A 19,831-nucleotide genomic window follows, 5' to 3' on the forward strand; every position below is an offset into this window, starting at 1 on the left:
TACTTGTTTTTTTCCTGTTGAAATCTTCCTAGACCATTCCTATAAATACAGCATTGATGAAATATACCTGGGACTGTGTTTGTAAACTCATTCTTTTCCTAAAAACCATACTTTCAGAGTGTAACAACACTTGTCTGTGTTAAATGGCAGACCACTGTTTCTTGATAGATATTTTTAGGCCATTGCTTTCTTTTGATAAGTCTAAGCCTCCCATTATTCTCTGAATACTCCTTCGAGTTACTATAAAGGTTTTATTGAGCTTTAGTTTCAAGAGATTTCAAGTTTGTTTCTGTTACTATTCACATGACAGCATAGATAATTTCACATGTGGAAAACCATAAGTAATTATAGACACAAGGGTCTGAGAATTGCGACCAGTTTCCAACTCATGAACTGTAAATCCACTCTTCTTTCCCATTCATTATTGGAGTGATGTTATTATAGGAATAACTCTGAATCAGTTGTCATGCATTAAGTATAATTCACATGTTCTTTATTATAAAGGTTAAAGTTCACAATGGTAAGAAATTCAAAAGTTCACAAAATATTAATTGCAAAATTTCATCACAGAATTGAGAACTGCTCTTTTCACATTGTAAGATGACCTGTTACCAGAGGAATTACCACTGTGATAGAAGTCTCTCAAGTTTTGTTGAGTTATGAACTTAATAGTTTTACTCAGAAAAAAGAAAAGGACCCAAATATCTTACCAAGATTACATCCTTTGTAATTGTGTACCTTCCTGATAATTGATAGCATTTATCTGCCTATAATCTTGGCTAACTCCTCATAAGACACTCATACATATTTACCATTTCTGAATGATGAGCATTATGGGTACTTATATAAATCCTCGTAGTATAAAACCAACTGATTTATATATAGGTCAAATTACGGGTCTTAGCCTTAGCCAAATAGTTTAAAACAAGTGTGACTTACTATTAATTGACTTTTTTAAATGCAATTTAAATAGCATTTTATAGTTCTACTTATTTTTCAGAGATGATTTTTAGTTTCTTCATGTCTCTTTATCCACTATATTGCAATATACTAGATATAACATTTCAGATATTATTTGATACCATGTATATCAGGCAGTGATGTGACTTATTACACTCAGGACTAAGGGAGCTTTTCATAGGGATATTTATTTTACTTTTCCTTTATAGGAAAGACTGGGTTATACTGCCCATAATGACAAAAATGGCTTGCTGTGTAGGAAGGGTAACATTTGTTTTCATGCAATACACAAATGTGACCTGTTTCCCTGATAAAATGTCTAACACTTGACAATACTGTTCTCAAAAGTTTATTAATAATTTTAAATAACTTCATTTTAAAAATATACTGGCTAGTCTAGGATGGCTGGAGGTTTTTTGCTCTTCCCTTTGTCTGATGTCTCTTCTCAGAACTACTGAAGTATAACCAGGGATAATTGAAAATTATTTTTAAGTATTTGTGGAATTGAGTTTGGAATTGTCTTTGATTCTTCCCAAGGAGAAATGTTTACAGGCCTACCAAAGGAGGAAGGAGGAATATTTACAGGTCTCTTGCAGAGGTAGTAAATCTAGTTTTAAAAATATATAAAAATATATCAGATAAGATGCCTTCAGTAGGAAATAATTTATTCTGCAATTGTTAACATTGTTTATAAGGTATGGTTTTTCTTTTGAAAAAAATCATCACAAATGCTTTGACGTATTTTACTCAAGAATATTACCTGATTTCACAAACGTTAAAAGGAAAGGGGGTTTGTATTTTATTCATGAGGTTAATGAATAGGGCACATAGGGTTTGAATTTTGGCTTTATCAGGATTTATTTAGTAGCCTAATGACTCTAGTGCATCACTTAAGTTTTGAGCATTTGTTTTCTCATTTTTATAAAAGGAATGGTAAATAAAATACTTTTTTTTTTTACTTCACAGAATTGTTCTAAGAATCAAATGAGATGATGGATGTGAAGCCTGTTCAAAATTACATAGGGCTAGGTACATAGTGGTACTATTCATACTATTTTAACAGTAAATTGGTAAATGAATATTCTGTGTTGTGGATATTAACATATATCTCCTCTTTGAGGAGTGAAGCAATTTTATTTTTATCTAGATAACATTGATATATTTAAGGACAATTTTAAAGTTTTAATTTTTATAAATGAATATATAACAAATATTAATACCATTTATAAACATTCAGAGGCTTATGGAATTGCCAAAACATAATTTGTGATAAAGAGGCAAAGGTTTGGTGTCTGAAAAAGATTTCATTGTAACCACATAATGCTTTTGCAAATTTAGCACCTTCCCTGTATACCTTGTTTTTTCTTATATTTTGCTATGGTCTCATATATCCTTGAACATATTTAATAGCTTTTCCCTGGATGATCCTGAAGGCAGGGCTGAATGTCCAGGCCTCTCACCAAAAGGGAGGAATAATTTACTAATCTTAAATTATTTTTTCAAGGTAGTTTTTGAAGTGCACTTATGACACCGAGGAAAATATTTTCATTTCCCCATTTAGAAGTAAAAGACCAAGCATACTGAAGGGATTTTCCATAATCTTGCTGTTTTTCTTTTTTAAAAAATTATTTGTTGATTTGAGAGAGAGAGAGAAACTGGTTTGTTAGCACCCACTGAGAGGGTTGTTGTGAGGATATGAAAGAAAACAATGTGGATGGAAGCAGAACAGCATAAAAAAAATGAAACACCGGTGATTTAACATGTGTGTAATTGGAGTCCTTGATTGCCATGGTCTGAATGTGTGACCTCTCCCCCAATTTTGTATGTTGACATCCTCATGCCCAATGTGATGTTATCAGGAGGTGGGACCTTTGGGAGGTGCTTAGGTATTGAAGATGGAGCCCTCATGCTTGGGATTAATGTTCTTAGAAAAGAGACAGCCCAAGAGCTCACTAGTACTTTCCACCATTGTTAGGGTATAACAAGCAGTCTGCAGCCCAGAAGGGGGCCCTTATATGACCATGGTGACGCTTTGACCTCATCCTTGAGAGCTGTAAGAAATGAATTTTCATTGTTTATAAGCTACTTAGTCTATTTTGTTATAGCAGCCTGAATAAAAGGAGACATTGATGAAATTAATAGGGAAGGGGCACAAGCAATATTTGAAGAAATAATGACAGCATTTCAAAATTGTTAAGACATCAAGCTATTGACTTAAGAAGCTCAGTGAACCCAAACCAGGATATATAACAAAGAACGGGTAGTACTGAACCCTATATATATTTCCTGTGCCTAACATACCTATGAAAAAGTTTAATTTATAAATTAGGAACAGTAAGAGATTAACAATAATACAATGGAAAATTATAACAATACAGTAGAACCTTGGTTCTCTAACTTAATTCATTCTGGAAGGCTGTTTGAGAAGCGAGTGAGATGGGAGAGGTTCGAGAACCAAGGTTTGACTGTGTGCAGTCATACATCACGTGTCTTTTCATGGCATAATTTTCTCTTGTGCCTGATTTAGCCTCGTGTTGTTTGCTACAGCAACATGCTGTACAGGGTTGTATCCTAGGAGCAATAGGTTGTATGTACCATATAGCCTAGATGTGTAGGTGTGATTAAGTGTACTCTGTGATGTTCACATGACAACACAATCGCATAATGATGCATTTCTCAGAATGTTGTCCTGTCATTAAGTGGCACATGAGTATACTGTAATACAAGTTATGTGAATGGGGTCTCTCTCAAAATGTCTTACTCTGTTCTGCTCACCGTTCCTGTGATGATATGATGACCCACTGCCTATATGATGAGATAAAGTGATGTACTCAGAATGGCATACACACACAAAAACAAAGAAGGCTATATTTAGTGTCTCAGAAACTTTTTTATGGTACCACTAAACCAAAAGAAATAACAATTCTATTTCTTAAGCACTTGGGTCCAAACAGTTTAATAGTAATGGGTAGTACAGCATCTGATGAACATTGCTGATTTCCCCCAGCACACAGTTTGCTAAAATTCACATATAAAGAAAAGAATCTTGAAAGCAGTCACGGGGGTTGAGGGGGGAGTCATGTTATTAACAGGGAAATAAGCATTTTGTGAAAATTGACTTTTCAGCAAAATACGGAACTTGGAAGTTGATGGAGTGAAATCTTTAAAGAAACAGAGACATTCGTAGTAAAACGATGGAAAACAATAAACCATGCAAATGTTAACCCAGAGAAGGCTGATGTGACTATATATGTATATGAGACACAGTGACTTTAAGCCAAGAAATGTTACTGGAGATAAAAAGGGATAATTTTAAAGAGTCAGTTCATTAGGGAAGATACAGCATTTCTAATTTGTATGTACCTGTGATCACATAGCTTAAAAATAGATAAAGCAAAAAATTAACTGAAAAAAAAACCCCATAATTATAAAACCACGATCATAGTTATGAATAAAATGGACCTTTCTGATAGCATAAGTAGACACAAAAATTAGTAAAGAACTGAATATTGACCTTTACCTTACACCAAATACAAAAAGTAATTCAAAATGGGTAATAGACTTAAATTGATTAGCTAAACCTATAAAATTTGTTGAAGAAAATATAGAAAAAATATTGATAAAAAATTTTTTAGGATATGAAGATCACCAACCATAAATTTAAAAAATGGACATCTATGCCCTACTCTTAATGAGTTTTTTTTTAAATAGATCTAGGATGGTACTTGAGTTTCAGTACTTATTTTTTAATTTTTTATTGAATTTATTGGGGTGACATTGGTTAATAAAATTACAGGTTTCAGGTGTACAGTTCTATAATACATCATCTATATATTGTATTTTGTGTTCACCACCCAAATCAATTCTTCTTAATCACCATTTATCTCCCCTTTACCTGATTACACTCCCCAACCCCCTTTCCCTCTGGTAACCACCATACTGTTATCTGTGTCTAGGAGTTTAGTTTTGTTTTGCTTAATCCCTTCACCTATTTCACCCAGTCCCAAACCCCTTCGCCTCTGACAGCAGTCAGTCTGTTCTCTGTGTTTATGAATCTTTCTATTTTGTCAGTTTATTTTGTTCATGAGATTTCACTTAGCATACTCTCCAGGTCCATCCATGCTGTCACAAAAGTTGAGCTTTCCTTTTTTTTCACAGCTGAGTAGTATTCCATTGTGTGAACTTATCACAGCTTTTTTATCCACTCATCTGATGGACACTTGGGCTGCTTCCAAATCTCGACCATTGTAAATACCATAATTTTTTTTGGACTATAAGACGCACCATCCTCCTCCCCACCCCACCCCCCAAATTTGGGGGGAAAATAGGGCTGTGTCTTATGGTCCGAATGTAGCTTTCCTGGCTTGCTGGGGGGGGCGGCACAGTGGTGGAGCAGGGTCACAGGTTATTCGATATTTTACCACATTTTTTGCTTCAATATTTTTTTTTCCCTATTTTCCTCCTCTAAAACTAGGTGTGTCTTACGGTCCGGTGTGTCTTGTAGTCCTAAAAAAATACGGAAACTGCAGTGAACATAGGGGTGCATATATTCTCTTAAATGAGCGTTTCGGGTTTCTTTGGATGTATTCCCAAAAGTAGAATTGCTGGGTTATAAGACAGTTCCATTTTTAATATTTTGAGGAAACTCCATGCTTTTCTCCACAGTGGCTGCACCCCACCAGCAGTGCACAATGAGCAGCTGAGATTAAGAACTGCTGATATGGCTGTGCAAATGCAGTCAGTCAGTCACTCTTTTATAATTTACTCTCAGTAACTTGGTTAGATCAGAATTAGAAACAAGGCATACATGGCAAAGCAGTGACCACAGTCAGTAATTCTCAGTCATAATCTGTAGTTCTTAAAACACTCTGACTGCCACTGAACTGTACACTTAAAATGGATAATAAGTTACCATATATGAAACACTTTTTAATAACGCTTATTTTAAAAAAGGAACAGTATCAATGTTCATTTCTTTATCTTTCTCTCTGTATATAGGCACCAAGGAAAGACCATGTAGAAGAAAAAGGGAAATATTGGACTTCATCAAAATTAAAAATACTTGTCTTTAAAAGATATTTCTTAACAAAAAGGCAAGCTACAAAACAGGAAAAAATATTTGCTATATATATATATCTGATGAAGTACTTATACGGTATATAAGCCTTAACACAAAAATGAGCAAAAGATTTTAAAAAGCTGTATGAATGGGTAGTAAACACATGAAAAAGATGGTCAACATTATTTCCTAAGAGAATTTAAATTGAAATGACATTGAGATGTCACTTATCAGAATGGCTAAAGTTATAAAAGATAGGTAGTACCAAAGTTTATGAGGATGTGGAGCAACCGGAAGATAAAAATTGCTGGTGGGAATGTAAAGTGGTATAGCCAATTTGGAAAATTGGAGATTCCTTAGAAATTAACATGCATGTTTATCCTTTGACCCAGCAAAAAATGATTTGTACAAGAATATCCATAGACACTGTAATCATAATATTAAAAAACTGGAAACATGTCAGTTGTTCATTAACAGACTAATGAAAAATGGTATATGTATACAGTGGAATAATCTTCAGCAGCAAAAACAAACTGATGCACATAATAACATGGGTTAATTTCAGAATCCCTCGTCTGGGTAAAGAAGTCACGTGTGAGAGTACATTCTCATATGTGATTACATGAAATTTGAAAGAATGTACTTAACCTTAAGGGGATGCTTGATCACCTACCACCACTGTGAGTACTTTTTCAGTTTGCAGAGCTCTAAAAAAGTGTTGGGTTTTGTGTTGTTGTTTTTTTAGGTCACAGTATCTTGTGTAAGTAGCACCTCATGGATCTCTGGGGTGCTGTGGGACCCCAGACGAAAAACTACTTAGAGTTCTGATTGTAATAATGCTAGTTGATGACATAATTGCTTCCTTTCAGAACTGGAAATGATGCGACTTTTGATTCTCACCTTGAGGCCAGTGATAGTGTCTTCTGTTACTCTGTCCTTAGTTTCAAATATGGGATTTTAGTTTCTAATACGGGATTTGTATATACTGGGTGCTCAGTACTATGTAATGATCATGCTTGTAGATAAAGGTTTTAAAGGACAAATGTCATGATAAAAATTATATAATGAAGGAAAGGATCTTATTTTGATAACATTTGGAATCTGACTTCTTCAGATATTGAGGTGTTTATACCAAATGTTAATGTGGTTACATGATACCGCTCCAGAAGTTAAACACCTGAAGCTTGATTGGGTATTTATGGTTCAACCCTTTCAGTTCAGTTGTTTGTGGGATTGAGTATGCCGCATTCTAACCAGCACATCTTCACTAGCCTTGGTATGACTGCTCCAGGAAAGAATCCAGATCCATCCATAGTGGTACCTCTCGCGTTATCAGACCTCCAGCTATTATGTATCACTTTAGCCTTCCAAGTTCCCCTTCCTTTCCACTTTCATTGTGCTAATAGAGTAATCCTGCTTCTTCAGCATACTTTCATCATTATTAAGTATATGCTAGGTACAGAGGATTTTCAAGTCTTCTAGTTAGGTTGATTGCAGTGTATGTTCCTCTTCAGTATTTAGTGGGGTCACTTTGGCCTACATCTATCTACCTGAATTCCAAACCTTTCCTCCATCGTGGCACGCCTTTTAGGCACCCATGTCATTCTTATTGTAATTCCCTTTAGTACAGACTTACCTCCCCTTCAGCTTAAATCAGTTTAAACCTACAGTTACTGTTTTCCAAAATGAGAATTTGGGGGACATCTTTCTATTCCTACTTTATGTCTTTTTTTAGTGGAGGATCTGCTGATAAACTAACTATGGACAATTTGAGTGTCTTACTCTATTAATTCTGAAATTTTAAGGAAAAAGTAAATGCTTCCTTGAAATTTCTGTGTATTTGCTGAGGGATACAGATTGTTTTTTTAATCTTTCAGAATTCTGATGAGCATTTAATTTGCATTTGACCTAGTCACTATTTGAGTTTTTATGCTCTTTGAGTTTAAATCTTTAAAAAAGCAATTGTGTTGGTATTTTGTTTTAATCTTGAATTTTTAATACATTAATATATTAACATTTCATTTGATGTTGATCTCTAAATGCTATGACATAGTGAAATTATGAAAATTATTCACATACATTCTGCCTCTTCTCTTGGGAATATGGTTAGGAATCCCTGTCCCTTAAAATTAGGCATGGCCACATAACTTGATTTAGCCAATGAAGTGTGGGTAAAAGTAACAAGTGATATTTCTAGGGAAGCTGTAAGAGTTAATATATGCTTTGCCACATTCTTTATCCCCTTCCTATGGTGGCTTCTACTTCAGCCTGGGTCCTTGAAGACTTAAAGCAAAGACCCAGTCAACTCTTAGTGGATATATTGCATGAAATAAAATCTTTGTCATTTTAATGCACCAAGAGTTTTTGTTGTTTGTTACTGTGGCATACATAACCCAGTAAAACCTAACATATATTCAGTGTTAATCAATATGTTTTGTAGAAACAACATTTATTGAACAAACACATTTAGATAAAAACAGTTGTTCTCCAACAAGACTATAGCTGTCTTTTGAAGTTCACCTAAGTGGTTGTAATAATCACTGTAAGTTACAAAGTGAATCTGTTGGAATAACTAATTAGGTGCCCTATTTGTGGGCAAAATGGTGTAGTGGCAAGTAATAGTTAATGTTGGTGGGCCAGGAAACGAAGCGAAGCCAAGAATGGAATGATATGTCACCCAAAAGAGACCAGGTTTCATACCTAATAACACTAAATAGAGGTCATTTGTTTCAGACAAAGAAAAAATTAAATCCATGTGGCTATAGTCACTTTCAGAAACTCATCTGTTAAGTGACTAACCTGAAATCCCATAGCTACTTAATGGTAGGACTGGGAAAAATAAATCAGCTCGAGTCTAGCCCTGTGTCCTCTTATCATTATAAGAGGTTTCACTCATTCTCGTCTGATTTTTTAATCTACTTACAATCTTTAATTAAGTCTGTTTTCAATTGTCTTCCCCCGCAAGCTTACTAACATTTTTCATGAATTTGCACAGAATTGTGTTAGTCATAGTTCTTGGCTTATTATGCATTATCCTCACTGGTCTGTGCATGATCTGCTTATCTAGTGTCTATATATTTATACATCAATAAAATAATTAGTGTCTGTAATCCAACTTCTCAAACATTGCCGATAACTTACATCTTCCTGTGTATTCTCCTTGCCTCTCCCTGTGGTAGCTATCATCTTGAACTTTGTATTTCAGTCTTTTGCATTTTATAAATGTCTTTTATTTTTACCTAAATAATTTTTTTCTTGTTTATAAAAAGAGTATACTAAATGTAGTCTTCTGGACTTGCTTTTTTGGTTAAATATCATATTACTGATATTCTTGTTGCATGTGGTTGTAGTTCATTTTTACCACTGTATATTCTGCATAGTTTATTTATTTCCTGTCTGTATACATTTGAGTTGTTCCAATATTTGTTATTATAGATATGTTGCTATGAGCATTTATGTTCATATATCTGGGGAAACACGTGTTAAAAGTTTTCTCTTGAATATGTACCCAGAATAAAAATTGCAGGATTGTAGAATATGCAATGTTTGACTCTACAATATAGTACCTAATTGATTTCCACCATTGTTATATTAATATCGCTCATTTATGTTATTTTTCTCTTAACCAGGGTAGCCAGAGGTTTGTTTACTTTATTAATCTTTTTTTAAAGATTTAAAAAATATTTATTTATTTTTAGAGAGGAAAGGGAGGGAGAAAGAGAGAGAGAGAGAAACATCAATGTGCAGTTGCTGGGGGCCATGGCCTGAAACCCAGGCATGTGCCCTGACTGGGAATTGAACCTGCAATACTTTGGTTCGCAGCCCGCGCTCAATCCACTGAGCTACGCCAGCCAGGGCTAATCTTCTTGAAAGAAAATGAGACTTGTTAATTATGAGGCCTGTAGTTATTTAGATAAACTAAGGCTTAACAGAAGAGATAGAAGAGGATGAGATTTAAAAATGTGAGGGATATGAAATTTTTATGATCTGACTTGATAATCCAATTGGATATGGCAGTTGAGAAAGGGGAAAGGCCACAGAATTACTTTAGAATGACTTCTGATGCCCTGGTTGGTGTGGTGCAGTGGATCGAGTACCAGCATGTGAATCAAAGGGTCGCTGGTTCGATTCCCAGTCAGGGCACATGCCTAGGTTGTGGGCCAGGTCCCCAGTGAGGGCACCAAGTGAGAAACAACCACACATTGATGTTTTTCTCCCTTCCTTTCTCCCTCCCTTCCCCTCTCTAAAATAAGTAAATAAAATCTTTTAAAAAAAGAATAACTTCTGAGTTTCTGACCTATATATAAATCAGGGGTATAAATGTAGTTAGTTTTTCTGACCTTGCAATTGAAAAATACCCAGGTCAGTTTTGTTTTTCTTTCAATAGTTTCTATGCCAGTTATTTTTGAATTTTAAAAATAAAGCATTATCGCCTCATGAAAGTTAGTGGAATACTGTTTTTTTTTCTGAACTAATGCTTGGGAAACGTTTCATGCAAACAACTTTACCTTCCTCAAGAAGAATTTGAAGCTATAATTCTAATAATCCTTAGTTCATTCTCAACCAAATAAATAAGCTGCATTGCTCTAAAAAGAAGATAGGTCAGGTACTACACAAATCTGTAAACTCCCAGTGCTTCCTTTATTGTTTAAATGTTAGTTTTCAAGGGACTAAGTTAAGTAATTTGAAGCCAAGAATAATCAATAAGTCTACTATAACCTTCCTGTAGTCATACTTCGGGGAAATCCAGTACTTAACGTGCAAACACATGATTAGGATCTCTCTTCATTTAACTGAGATATAAAAACACAATTTGATTTTTTTTTTGTTTTTGAATTTCAGTGGAGGAATTTAAATTTTCTTTAGAGTAGTAATATTTCACTAGCCACCAGAGATGAAGATTCTCAAGTATCAGAGATAACTGGCAGAGCAAGAGTTTTAGAAACAATTCTTTGTATCTTTCAGTGAATTCTCCTGGCTTTACAATTTAAAGCTTTTTTAAAAAAAATCAGAATTTGGTAAAGTAAATTTAGCTGGAGTGAAAAGATAATTTGGTCCATTTGCAAAGATAAAATTTAATGAAGTGTTACATTTTTCAGATGCCAATTTCTTTCCAAATCTTTGCTGCTTTTTCAGTGAGCCCTTTCCTTTTTGTGTATAACCTTTTGTGTATCAAACTAAGGCATTACCTCAAGTGATTACAATTGCTCTCTTGGTTCTGGTCTGAGTAAGACCATTATTATCAAAAACATCAGATGACATTTCTAATAAATGACTTTTTGAATTCACTGAAACTGGACAGCTGTTTCAAACAAATACCCTTTCTATGAGGATTTATCATCTGCAAATCAATTGGTGATTATTCATGATGAAAATCTCTACATTTTGAGTGATATTTAAATCAGATTTTAACTATATTTGGGATTTTATTTTTTTATTTTTTAAACATTTTTTGAAGTTGTTTATTTATTTAATTTTAGAGAGAAGGGAAAGGAGGGAGAAAGAGAGGGTGAGAAACATCAATGTGTGGTTGCCTCTCACTTGCTCTGACTGGGGACCTGGCCTGCAACCCAGGCATGTGCCCTGAATGGGAATCAAACCAGCAATCATTTGGTTTGCATCTCGTGCTCAATCTACTGAGCTACACCAGCCAGGGCTATATTTGGAATTTTAACTTACAGCCCAACAGACAATATGAAGAAATACATATTTAAAGAAAATAAGTAAAATAACTTTTAATGGAAAAATCTTCTAACAACCAGAAGGATTTGGGGGATTATTTATGACAATGAATGTCTTGAGATACATTAACAAGCTGTTAGAAGCTCCTTGGTGACTGGTTTAGGTTTTGTCCAAATTGTTATTGAATCCAAGGGGTAATGAGTAGGCTTGTCATTTTAGGTACCTGTAGTGGTTCCAATATAGTAAATTAAATGTCTTGATCTTTACAACCTTACTAAAGTCAGCTGATCTAATTAAATTTTATGTAAGTTGTCTCATCAATGAAGCAGTTTTCAGAAGTGCAATTTGAATATTCTCATAGTTGGATGAATTGTTTAGCTGTGTAACAGTTTTAAAAACATTAATGTATTAACCTGGAGTTATACTCACTTGCAATAAATACTACAACTTCTTCACTCGGGAAAAGATATGACACCTCCCAAGTTTCTTGTGGGCAGAGTTCTATTTCATTTATCATTCTGCCTTCAACACCTTCTCTATTGCTTGGGACATGGTAGGACTTCTGTGTGACTGTTGAATGAATAAACACAAAATGCAAAAGGGGAACCTAACCAGGGCCGTCAGAATGAGACAGTGACCTAAATAAAACCTTGACTTTAGATAGGGAGGAAGATCTTTCAGCCAACAGATCTCTATTATTTCCTTCCTTCCTTCCCTCCTCCCCTTCTCTCCTCCTTTCCTTTCTTCCTTCCTTTGTTCCTTTCCTCCTTCCCCCTCTCTCTCCATTCATTCATTCAGCAGGTATTTATGAGTGCCTATTGAGTGCCAGGTTTTGTACTAAATGCTGGACTGGCCTAAATACAACAATTTGCAAAACATTAAGTTCCTGTTCTCAAGGAGATTAAATTCTGGTGGAGGGAATCGGCAAAAACCCAGTTTTTGGAATGTCAAGCACTAAGGATATGAAGGAAATTAAAACAGGTTAGGGAGGTAGAGTATAACCTGGGTGTGGAGCTCTCACTGTTTATACAGAATGACCAGAGTAGTGATGTTTGAATAGAAGCCAGAAAGGAGACCAGTTAGGATGCCCTTCAATATTATATTCTAGGCAAAGTTATAATATAGCTTGGATCAGGATTTGCACAGTTCACATGGTAAGAAGTGGTCAGACTCTGGATATAATCTGGATCTTAATTTGAAGGAGGAGCTTATAGGTTTTGATGATGCATTGATAGTAGGTGGTGAAAAAAGGGAAGACAACCAGAGTGGGCCATAGGGTAAGAGTTGCCATTTACTAGGATGGTGAAGACTGCAAAAGGATCGAGGTTGGAGGAGTGGAGATACATGTGTTATTTTTTTCCCTTGATATCTTTCCCTTATAGCTAGACTTTAATTCTTCTGTAATTAGAAGAGGAAAGAGTTGCTTCCTAATTCTCTGGAAATGTGGTACTATGGAAAGAAAACTGAATTGGGATCCCTAAAGTATCCCAATACTTTAGAACTTTAGAATTTTAAAACCTGACTTTTATCTTCAGAAACTTAGCCAAATAACTTCATTTTTTGGAGCCTCTTCCAACTGTTTCTTTCACCATAAACTGAATTGGTTAGCCCTGATTGTCTCTAACATCCTTTCATTTGTCACTGTTTGTTTCTCCATTCTTTTTAGAACTGCTTTGATGACTTCTCCTTTATACACTTATTTATTGTAGACATTTCTCATGTTTCTGACTTTCCCTTTTATTATATATATTCTTCCTGGCATCAGTCAGTTTTGTAAATGTAACTCTCAAATCCACACTTTAAACTTTTACTTGTCTTCTGAGTTCCCAGATTCATTTAAATTTGTTCTAGTAGTTTCAATCCTGAATTCATTTTTCCCCCTAGACTTGGTTTTCTTCCTATGCTCAGCAATTGGTAATTTTGATTATATGATTATACTACTATTATTAATATCTGACCATTAACCTTATTGAATTATTAATGTTCGGTTTGCTAAATAGGTTAATTAGAATTAAGTTTGGGAAACTAACCTACTATCAGATCTTAGTGTGATCACCATCCTAAAACCCTTTCATGATGCTTGCAAGGTCAAGACTAAATTTTCGTAATACTAAAACATTATTTTTTTTGCCTTCTTTTTAAAACTGTTTTGACATTTGCATATGCACTGGTGTGTAAAACTAGTGACTCCCTGTTTCAGATCATAGCAATAGCATTCTTTGTCTACATGCATTTACAGGGAGAGAATCAGTTGCACCTAAGGTTTTTGATAAAGCAGTGAAAGATTATTTTCTTAAATCTCACCCTCGGATGCATGTCTTTCTTAGTATTCTGTATGATAAAACAGGTAGCATAAAACATTTCTGCTGCGTGGCACAGCCATACAAGGTAATAGCAAACCTCTACTATTTAAAGGGATGGCTACATTTATTTACATAAATGGATCACCATGACAGAGTTGAGGGGGGGAAGCTGAAACATACTTAAAGGAAAACAGCTTCATTTGGGTCAGGACTCTGTCACAGCTTTAGTTATACTTAGTTCACTACTGGTATCAAATGTTTTGAGTACAGAATCAGGATTTTAACCATCATCAGGTCTTGGGATCTGAGCACCTGTGAGACTCAGGCAATCTCTTCATGCTTTACAGTTCAGGCAACAGTTAGTAAAACTGTGAGAGATCTGTGTTTTGCAGTCCAGCTGCTTGGATTTTGAGCAGCTGGGATGTTTTCTTTTTTCCTTAGCCCCACCTTTGCCTTTTTTCACCCTTGGAGAAAGCATTCACCTAATCTCTCTCCTGTAATAAATATGGCCTTGCATTTGGTGAAGGCTCTGTACCCCTTGGGGACAGAGTTTTTCTCTTAGATTTGCTGCTGTGGTCCCAGCATTTTGCAGCCCTGTCTCCTCACCACGCACCACACCCATGCCCACCTCCCCCACTCCCTGCCCGAAATATTCTCTCTCATTCTCTGGATTGTCTTTTCACTCTTGATACTGTCCCTAGATGTACAAAAGTTTTATTTTTATTTTTTTTATTTTAATGAATTCTTCCTTTATCTGTTTTTTGTTCTCTGTGATTTTGGAGCCATATGTAAGAAATTATTACCAAATTCAACATTATGAGTATTCCTTCTCTTCTAAGAGTTTTATAGTTGTAGCTTTTAGATTTAGGACTTTGCTTCACTTTGAGTTCATTCTTACATATGGCATAGGGAAGGATCTAATTTCATTCTTTATTCAGGTGACTGTATCTGGGTTTCCCAGCACCATTTGTTGAAAAGCCTGTCTTTTCTCTAAAGAACAAACTGACGGTGACCAGAGGGGAGGAGGAAGAGGGATGACAGGGGAAAGAAAGGGAAGGGCCTAGTCAAGGAACATGTATAAAGGACCCATGGACAAAGAGAAGGGTGGGAGGATTGGATGTGGGAGATGGGGGGTGGGGTAGGGCAGGGGAGAGTAATGGGGAGAAAATGGGGACAACTGTAATTGAACAATACAAATTTTTTTAATTAAAAAAAGATTATCTTTTCTGTATTTAATGGTCTTGGCATCCTTGTCAAAAATCAACTTACAGATATGAAGGTTTGTTCTGTGGCTTTCAGTTCTGTTCTATTGGTCTGTGTGTCTGTTCTTATTCTAGTATCATAATGTTTTGATTACTGAACTTGTGGTAAGTTTAGAAATCAAGAAATGTCAGCCCTCCAACTTTTGGTTATTCTATTTCAAGATTATTTGGGCTATTTAAGGTCCCTTGGTGTTCCATATAAATAAATTTCTGCAGAAAACATCACTGGGACTTTGATAGGGATTTCATTGAATCTGTAGATAACTTTGGATAATATTACCATCTTACTGTTAAATTTTCCAATACATGAATGCAGCATGTCCTTGCATTTATTTAGGACTTTAAATTTGTTCAGCAACATTTTGTAGTTTGAAGTGTATCTGTCCTGTGATTCCTCGATTCAAGTTTTTCCTAAGTATTTGGTGTCCAGATTCAAAGGTGATTTTAGTTTTTCCCAAAACTAAACCTTCGAAAGGGAAGAAATTCAAACTGTTGAGATTCAGGGAAATATGACATGGCATCTGATGGTGATTGGGAGAACTGTGTGAACAAGGTGCCTACTTTGAAAAGGACTGAGGCATTATTGTCCTATGTACAGTATTTCTTGTATCTTCTTCAATAAATGTCTCTTTTTTTCATATTACATGGCTGGATACCTTCTGGGCAGACCTTGTATATCATCTCTTCTAATTCTCATCTGAACCTCCATTTCTGTCTATGATGGAGCAGCTTGTATCAGACTGAGGCTCCTGCTGAGAACTAGTTGAAAAGCTAGTGAAAAAATGAATTTGAAGAGGTGTAGAGTTTCTGGGTCAATCAAGACTTGAAGTCAAGATTCAGGAGAGAAGGGAGATAGACATTCTCTCTGCTGGGTTCCCTCTTGTCCTGACCTGAGAGGTGCTGCCAAATGACCTGAAAGAAGTGGTCAGTAAATTGATTCCAGATAGCACTGGGAAAGACGTAGAAAAGACTTGCCAATCTATTTATCTGTTCCATGGTGTCTTTGTTAGAAAAGTCAAGATGCTAAGGGAGCCCAAGTTTGAATTGGGAAAACTCATGGGACTTCATGATCAAGGTAGCAGTTCTGGAAAACCTACTAGGGATGAGACAGATGCTCAAGTTGAAGGAGTTGATGGATATGAGCACCCCAGCCCAAGAATCTGTTTAAAATTCAGAACTTTAACATCTTGTTTGGGTGGGGGGGTGGAAGAAGATGAAAGCTAAATTGTGTTTTGACATCCTCTGAATTATAAAATACATCCTTATTTCAGAAATGTTAAAATGTGGGGTAAAGGTAAATGGTAATCCTAGTTTTAAATCTCAGTTATCATTAATTGTTTGTTTGACTTCATTCAGGGAACTTCTTTGGGCCTGTTTGCTTATTTGTAAAACTGGAATTGTGTAGTCTCCTTTTTAGAGTTAGGAAGACTAAATGAATTACATTTGAAAGTGTCTAGTGTGGGATAGGCATTTGATACCAATTAACTTGGCTTTCATTTCTTATTTTTGAAGCTTGGCATTGCTATGATTATAGGAAGAGATTCCTGACAGGTGACCAAGGGAAAAAACAAATCCCCAATATATTGGCTAAATAAGAACTTAGAAAATAAAGTTCCTGTTTATATGCATCAAAATAGTGTTGATATTTTGACAACATGGGTTTTTTAAAAGCACATTTTAGGAAAATCTCCTGTCCTGAATTTAATTGTGATGCCAAAATCTCAACCTTTAATTTTTAGAATTCCTGCTCTTCTGATGATGCTATATAAATATAACATTAATCAGAACAAATGGATTTAAAAAAAGATTTTATTTATTTTTAGAAAGAGGAGAAGGGAGTTAGAAAGAAAGGGAGAGAAACACCAATGTGTGGTTGCCTCTTGTATATACACCCCAACTGGGGACCCAATCCACAACCCTGACTGGGAGTGGAACCAACAACCTTTTGTTGTGTGGACAGACGCTCAACCAGCTGAGCCACACTGGTCAGGGCTAGTGAGTGAATTTTTTTAAGGAAGTGGTTGGATTTTATGATGTTTGGTGGAAGTGGGAATTCCTCATTATATCTATATCGAACATTCTTGGTAAACTCAGAATGACATTTTTCTTGAGCTGTAAAGTATTTATAGCTTTAATTTTGTGTTCATTCTGTTCTGTTTTCCAGGATATTTCAAGTCACATTCTACAGATAGGATGAAAAAATTTAAGAGAAGGCTGTCCCTCACACTTCGAGGAAGCCAGACTATTGATGAATCATTATCTGAATTGGCTGAACAAATGACTATTGAAGAAAATAGCAGCAAGGATAACGGTAAATATTTGGGAGTGGAGAGGAGAGGAAAGATTCTTTACACGTTTGATTACTGTGTAAATGGAACGAAAATATATTTTCCTGATTAGTTCCTAATAGCTTCCTTTTGTTTTTCAAACCTCTGGGACCCTAGTTCTTAGGAAGCAGGACTACACAGCTTTGCTTTCTTTCTTGCTTATTGCAGTGTACTCTGAGTGCTTACTGTACCAAGTCTTTAACCCTGATGAATTCTCCTATTCCATTTATCCTTCCATTTTTATTAGTTCTTAAATAAGAATACCTTGTATAATATTATCCTTGCTGTTAACTATTTTTTAAAATAATGTATATTTGTTATTCTTATAACTTAAGTTAATACAGCTTAAAAGTGCTAGTAAGTTTGTGAAATTTCTGTTTGAGGTTTCGATAGCTTGTAACATTATATTGTATGTTAACTATTAGAGAACAAAGTGAATCTTACTGTTTTCTTATATTTAGGATGGAAACTTTTTGCATTTGGGTTGAATCTCAAAGATGGTTTTATAATGTCTTGCTTTTATTCCTCTTGCCAGAACAAAATTGTTCATTGTCTCTTAGATGCCCTTTGAATTCTTATTATTAATCAAGCCCAGCGTGTTCATTCTTATGATCAAAGAATCCTGCTAGCTGTTTGCCAATGACGTGCAGGAGTAAAATAAGCACAGTATATATCTTAAGGGATAGTTTCTGGTACACGTTTATATTTTTGTTAGTATTTTTAGATTAAGTACATATCTTATGAAATATTTTAGTTTTAACTTGTAAAACATGCTTATTTGTAAAATAGTAAAATGTAGAAAGTATGTTTTCAATTAGTACATATTGTTTATTAAAACTTTGTTTTAATTTTTTTAAGATTTTATTTATTTATTTTTTAGATGGAGGGGGAAGGAAGGGAGAAAGAGAGGGAAAGAAACGTCAATGGGTTGCCTCTTGTGTATACGTCCCGACTGGGGACCCAACCTGCAACCCTTTGGTTCACAGGCCAGCATTCAATTCACTGAGCCACACCAGCTAGGGCCAAAACTTTGTTTTATTATAATACTAACTTTAACAGGTAATGAAAAAAGGAAAGTAGGGGCTCTATTGAGTTTCCTTTTAACCTGAGTTACTTGAAATAATACTTGAAGGTGTCACACTAGACACTGACTCCTCTTGGGTTGCAGAGATTGCTGGTAGCATAGGCTGTCTCTGAGTTATAATCTGCTATTGCTTATTGCCTATGTGTAATAGCACATAAATTTCAAAAAGAGCTTTGACAAGGATTTTGTACCTTTTTGGTCACCTATCAGTTCCTAATAGTTGGTTCCAATACATTCTTTCTTTATGGAGTTTGTCTTAGAGCATAAAAAGCTCTTAAGATAGGTGATACACACAACCCACTTCTGAACATGGTTTAATGAATACTTTTTAGATGATCTCATGTATGATGTAACCAGTATGTGAAGCAAGTGATCTTTGTCTAATTGCTATATAGTGGCAGTGCTAGCTTAGGGAGGAGGAAGAATTAGTTTCTGATATCACTGAGTAAACTGACTTTGAACCAATATTTGACCACCTCCTGTGTATTGTTCAGTTACATTCTTGAGCACAGTCCTGTTAATTCTTCTGTTACATATAGGTGGGTGGCTCTCATGCATACTCTAGAACAAATTGGGGAAGTAAATATTATGTGGATAATACTGTAAAAATCTTGGGAAAATTGTGCATATGATGTATTATTTGGTTATATACATATGCACGTACACTGTCACTCATACATGTTCTACCTCCAGCTAACTAGAATTTGATATATTATCTCTGTTATTTTGATAATTGGGTCATACTGTAAAGGCTTTAACTCAGTTATAAATGGGCGATATAATTATAGTTCACATTAGAGTGCCTGTCTAGATAAGCTAGTGTGTTTGCACATTGAGAGGTAAAGAGGAATCTAGAATTTATATTTAGTAGGTTAAAAATAAGTTGCCAGTTTGCAAACTTGGTTGATTTAAGCATACTGGCCTTAACTCAATACAGCTTTTCCTAAATACTAAATGAAAATTTTGCACAAATTATAAAAATTTTTAGATTGAAGTGTAAGAAATACTTTTTCTTATACTTTAAAGTACCTGCAAAGAAAAAATTCTGAGCATATCAGATTTATCTTTTTGGTAACTGGGAAGGTATTGAATATTTAATATTTTTTAAACTATCAAGTTAATTTATCTCATTCTTTAAAAGTTAAAAATAAAAT

The 19,831-nt window shown here is 35.0% G+C and overlaps 1 protein-coding gene across 1 annotated transcript in view; it reads left to right on the forward strand.

The window, feature by feature from the left end:
* The window catches only part of CDK17 (cyclin dependent kinase 17), an 86,738-nt gene that overhangs the window by 26,970 nt on the left and 39,937 nt on the right, over window positions 1-19,831 (forward strand). Inside the window, exon 2 of the mRNA XM_045826525.1 lies at window positions 17,431-17,577. Coding sequence (XP_045682481.1) covers window positions 17,460-17,577 — 118 coding nt within the window. The 5' untranslated portion in view covers window positions 17,431-17,459. The remainder of the gene's footprint in view (window positions 1-17,430; window positions 17,578-19,831) is intronic.

This window comes from Phyllostomus hastatus, unplaced genomic scaffold (genome assembly GCF_019186645.2).
Source record: "Phyllostomus hastatus isolate PE091 unplaced genomic scaffold, TTU_PhHast_1.1 phas_scaffold_755, whole genome shotgun sequence".
Lineage (NCBI taxonomy): Eukaryota > Metazoa > Chordata > Mammalia > Chiroptera > Phyllostomidae > Phyllostomus > Phyllostomus hastatus.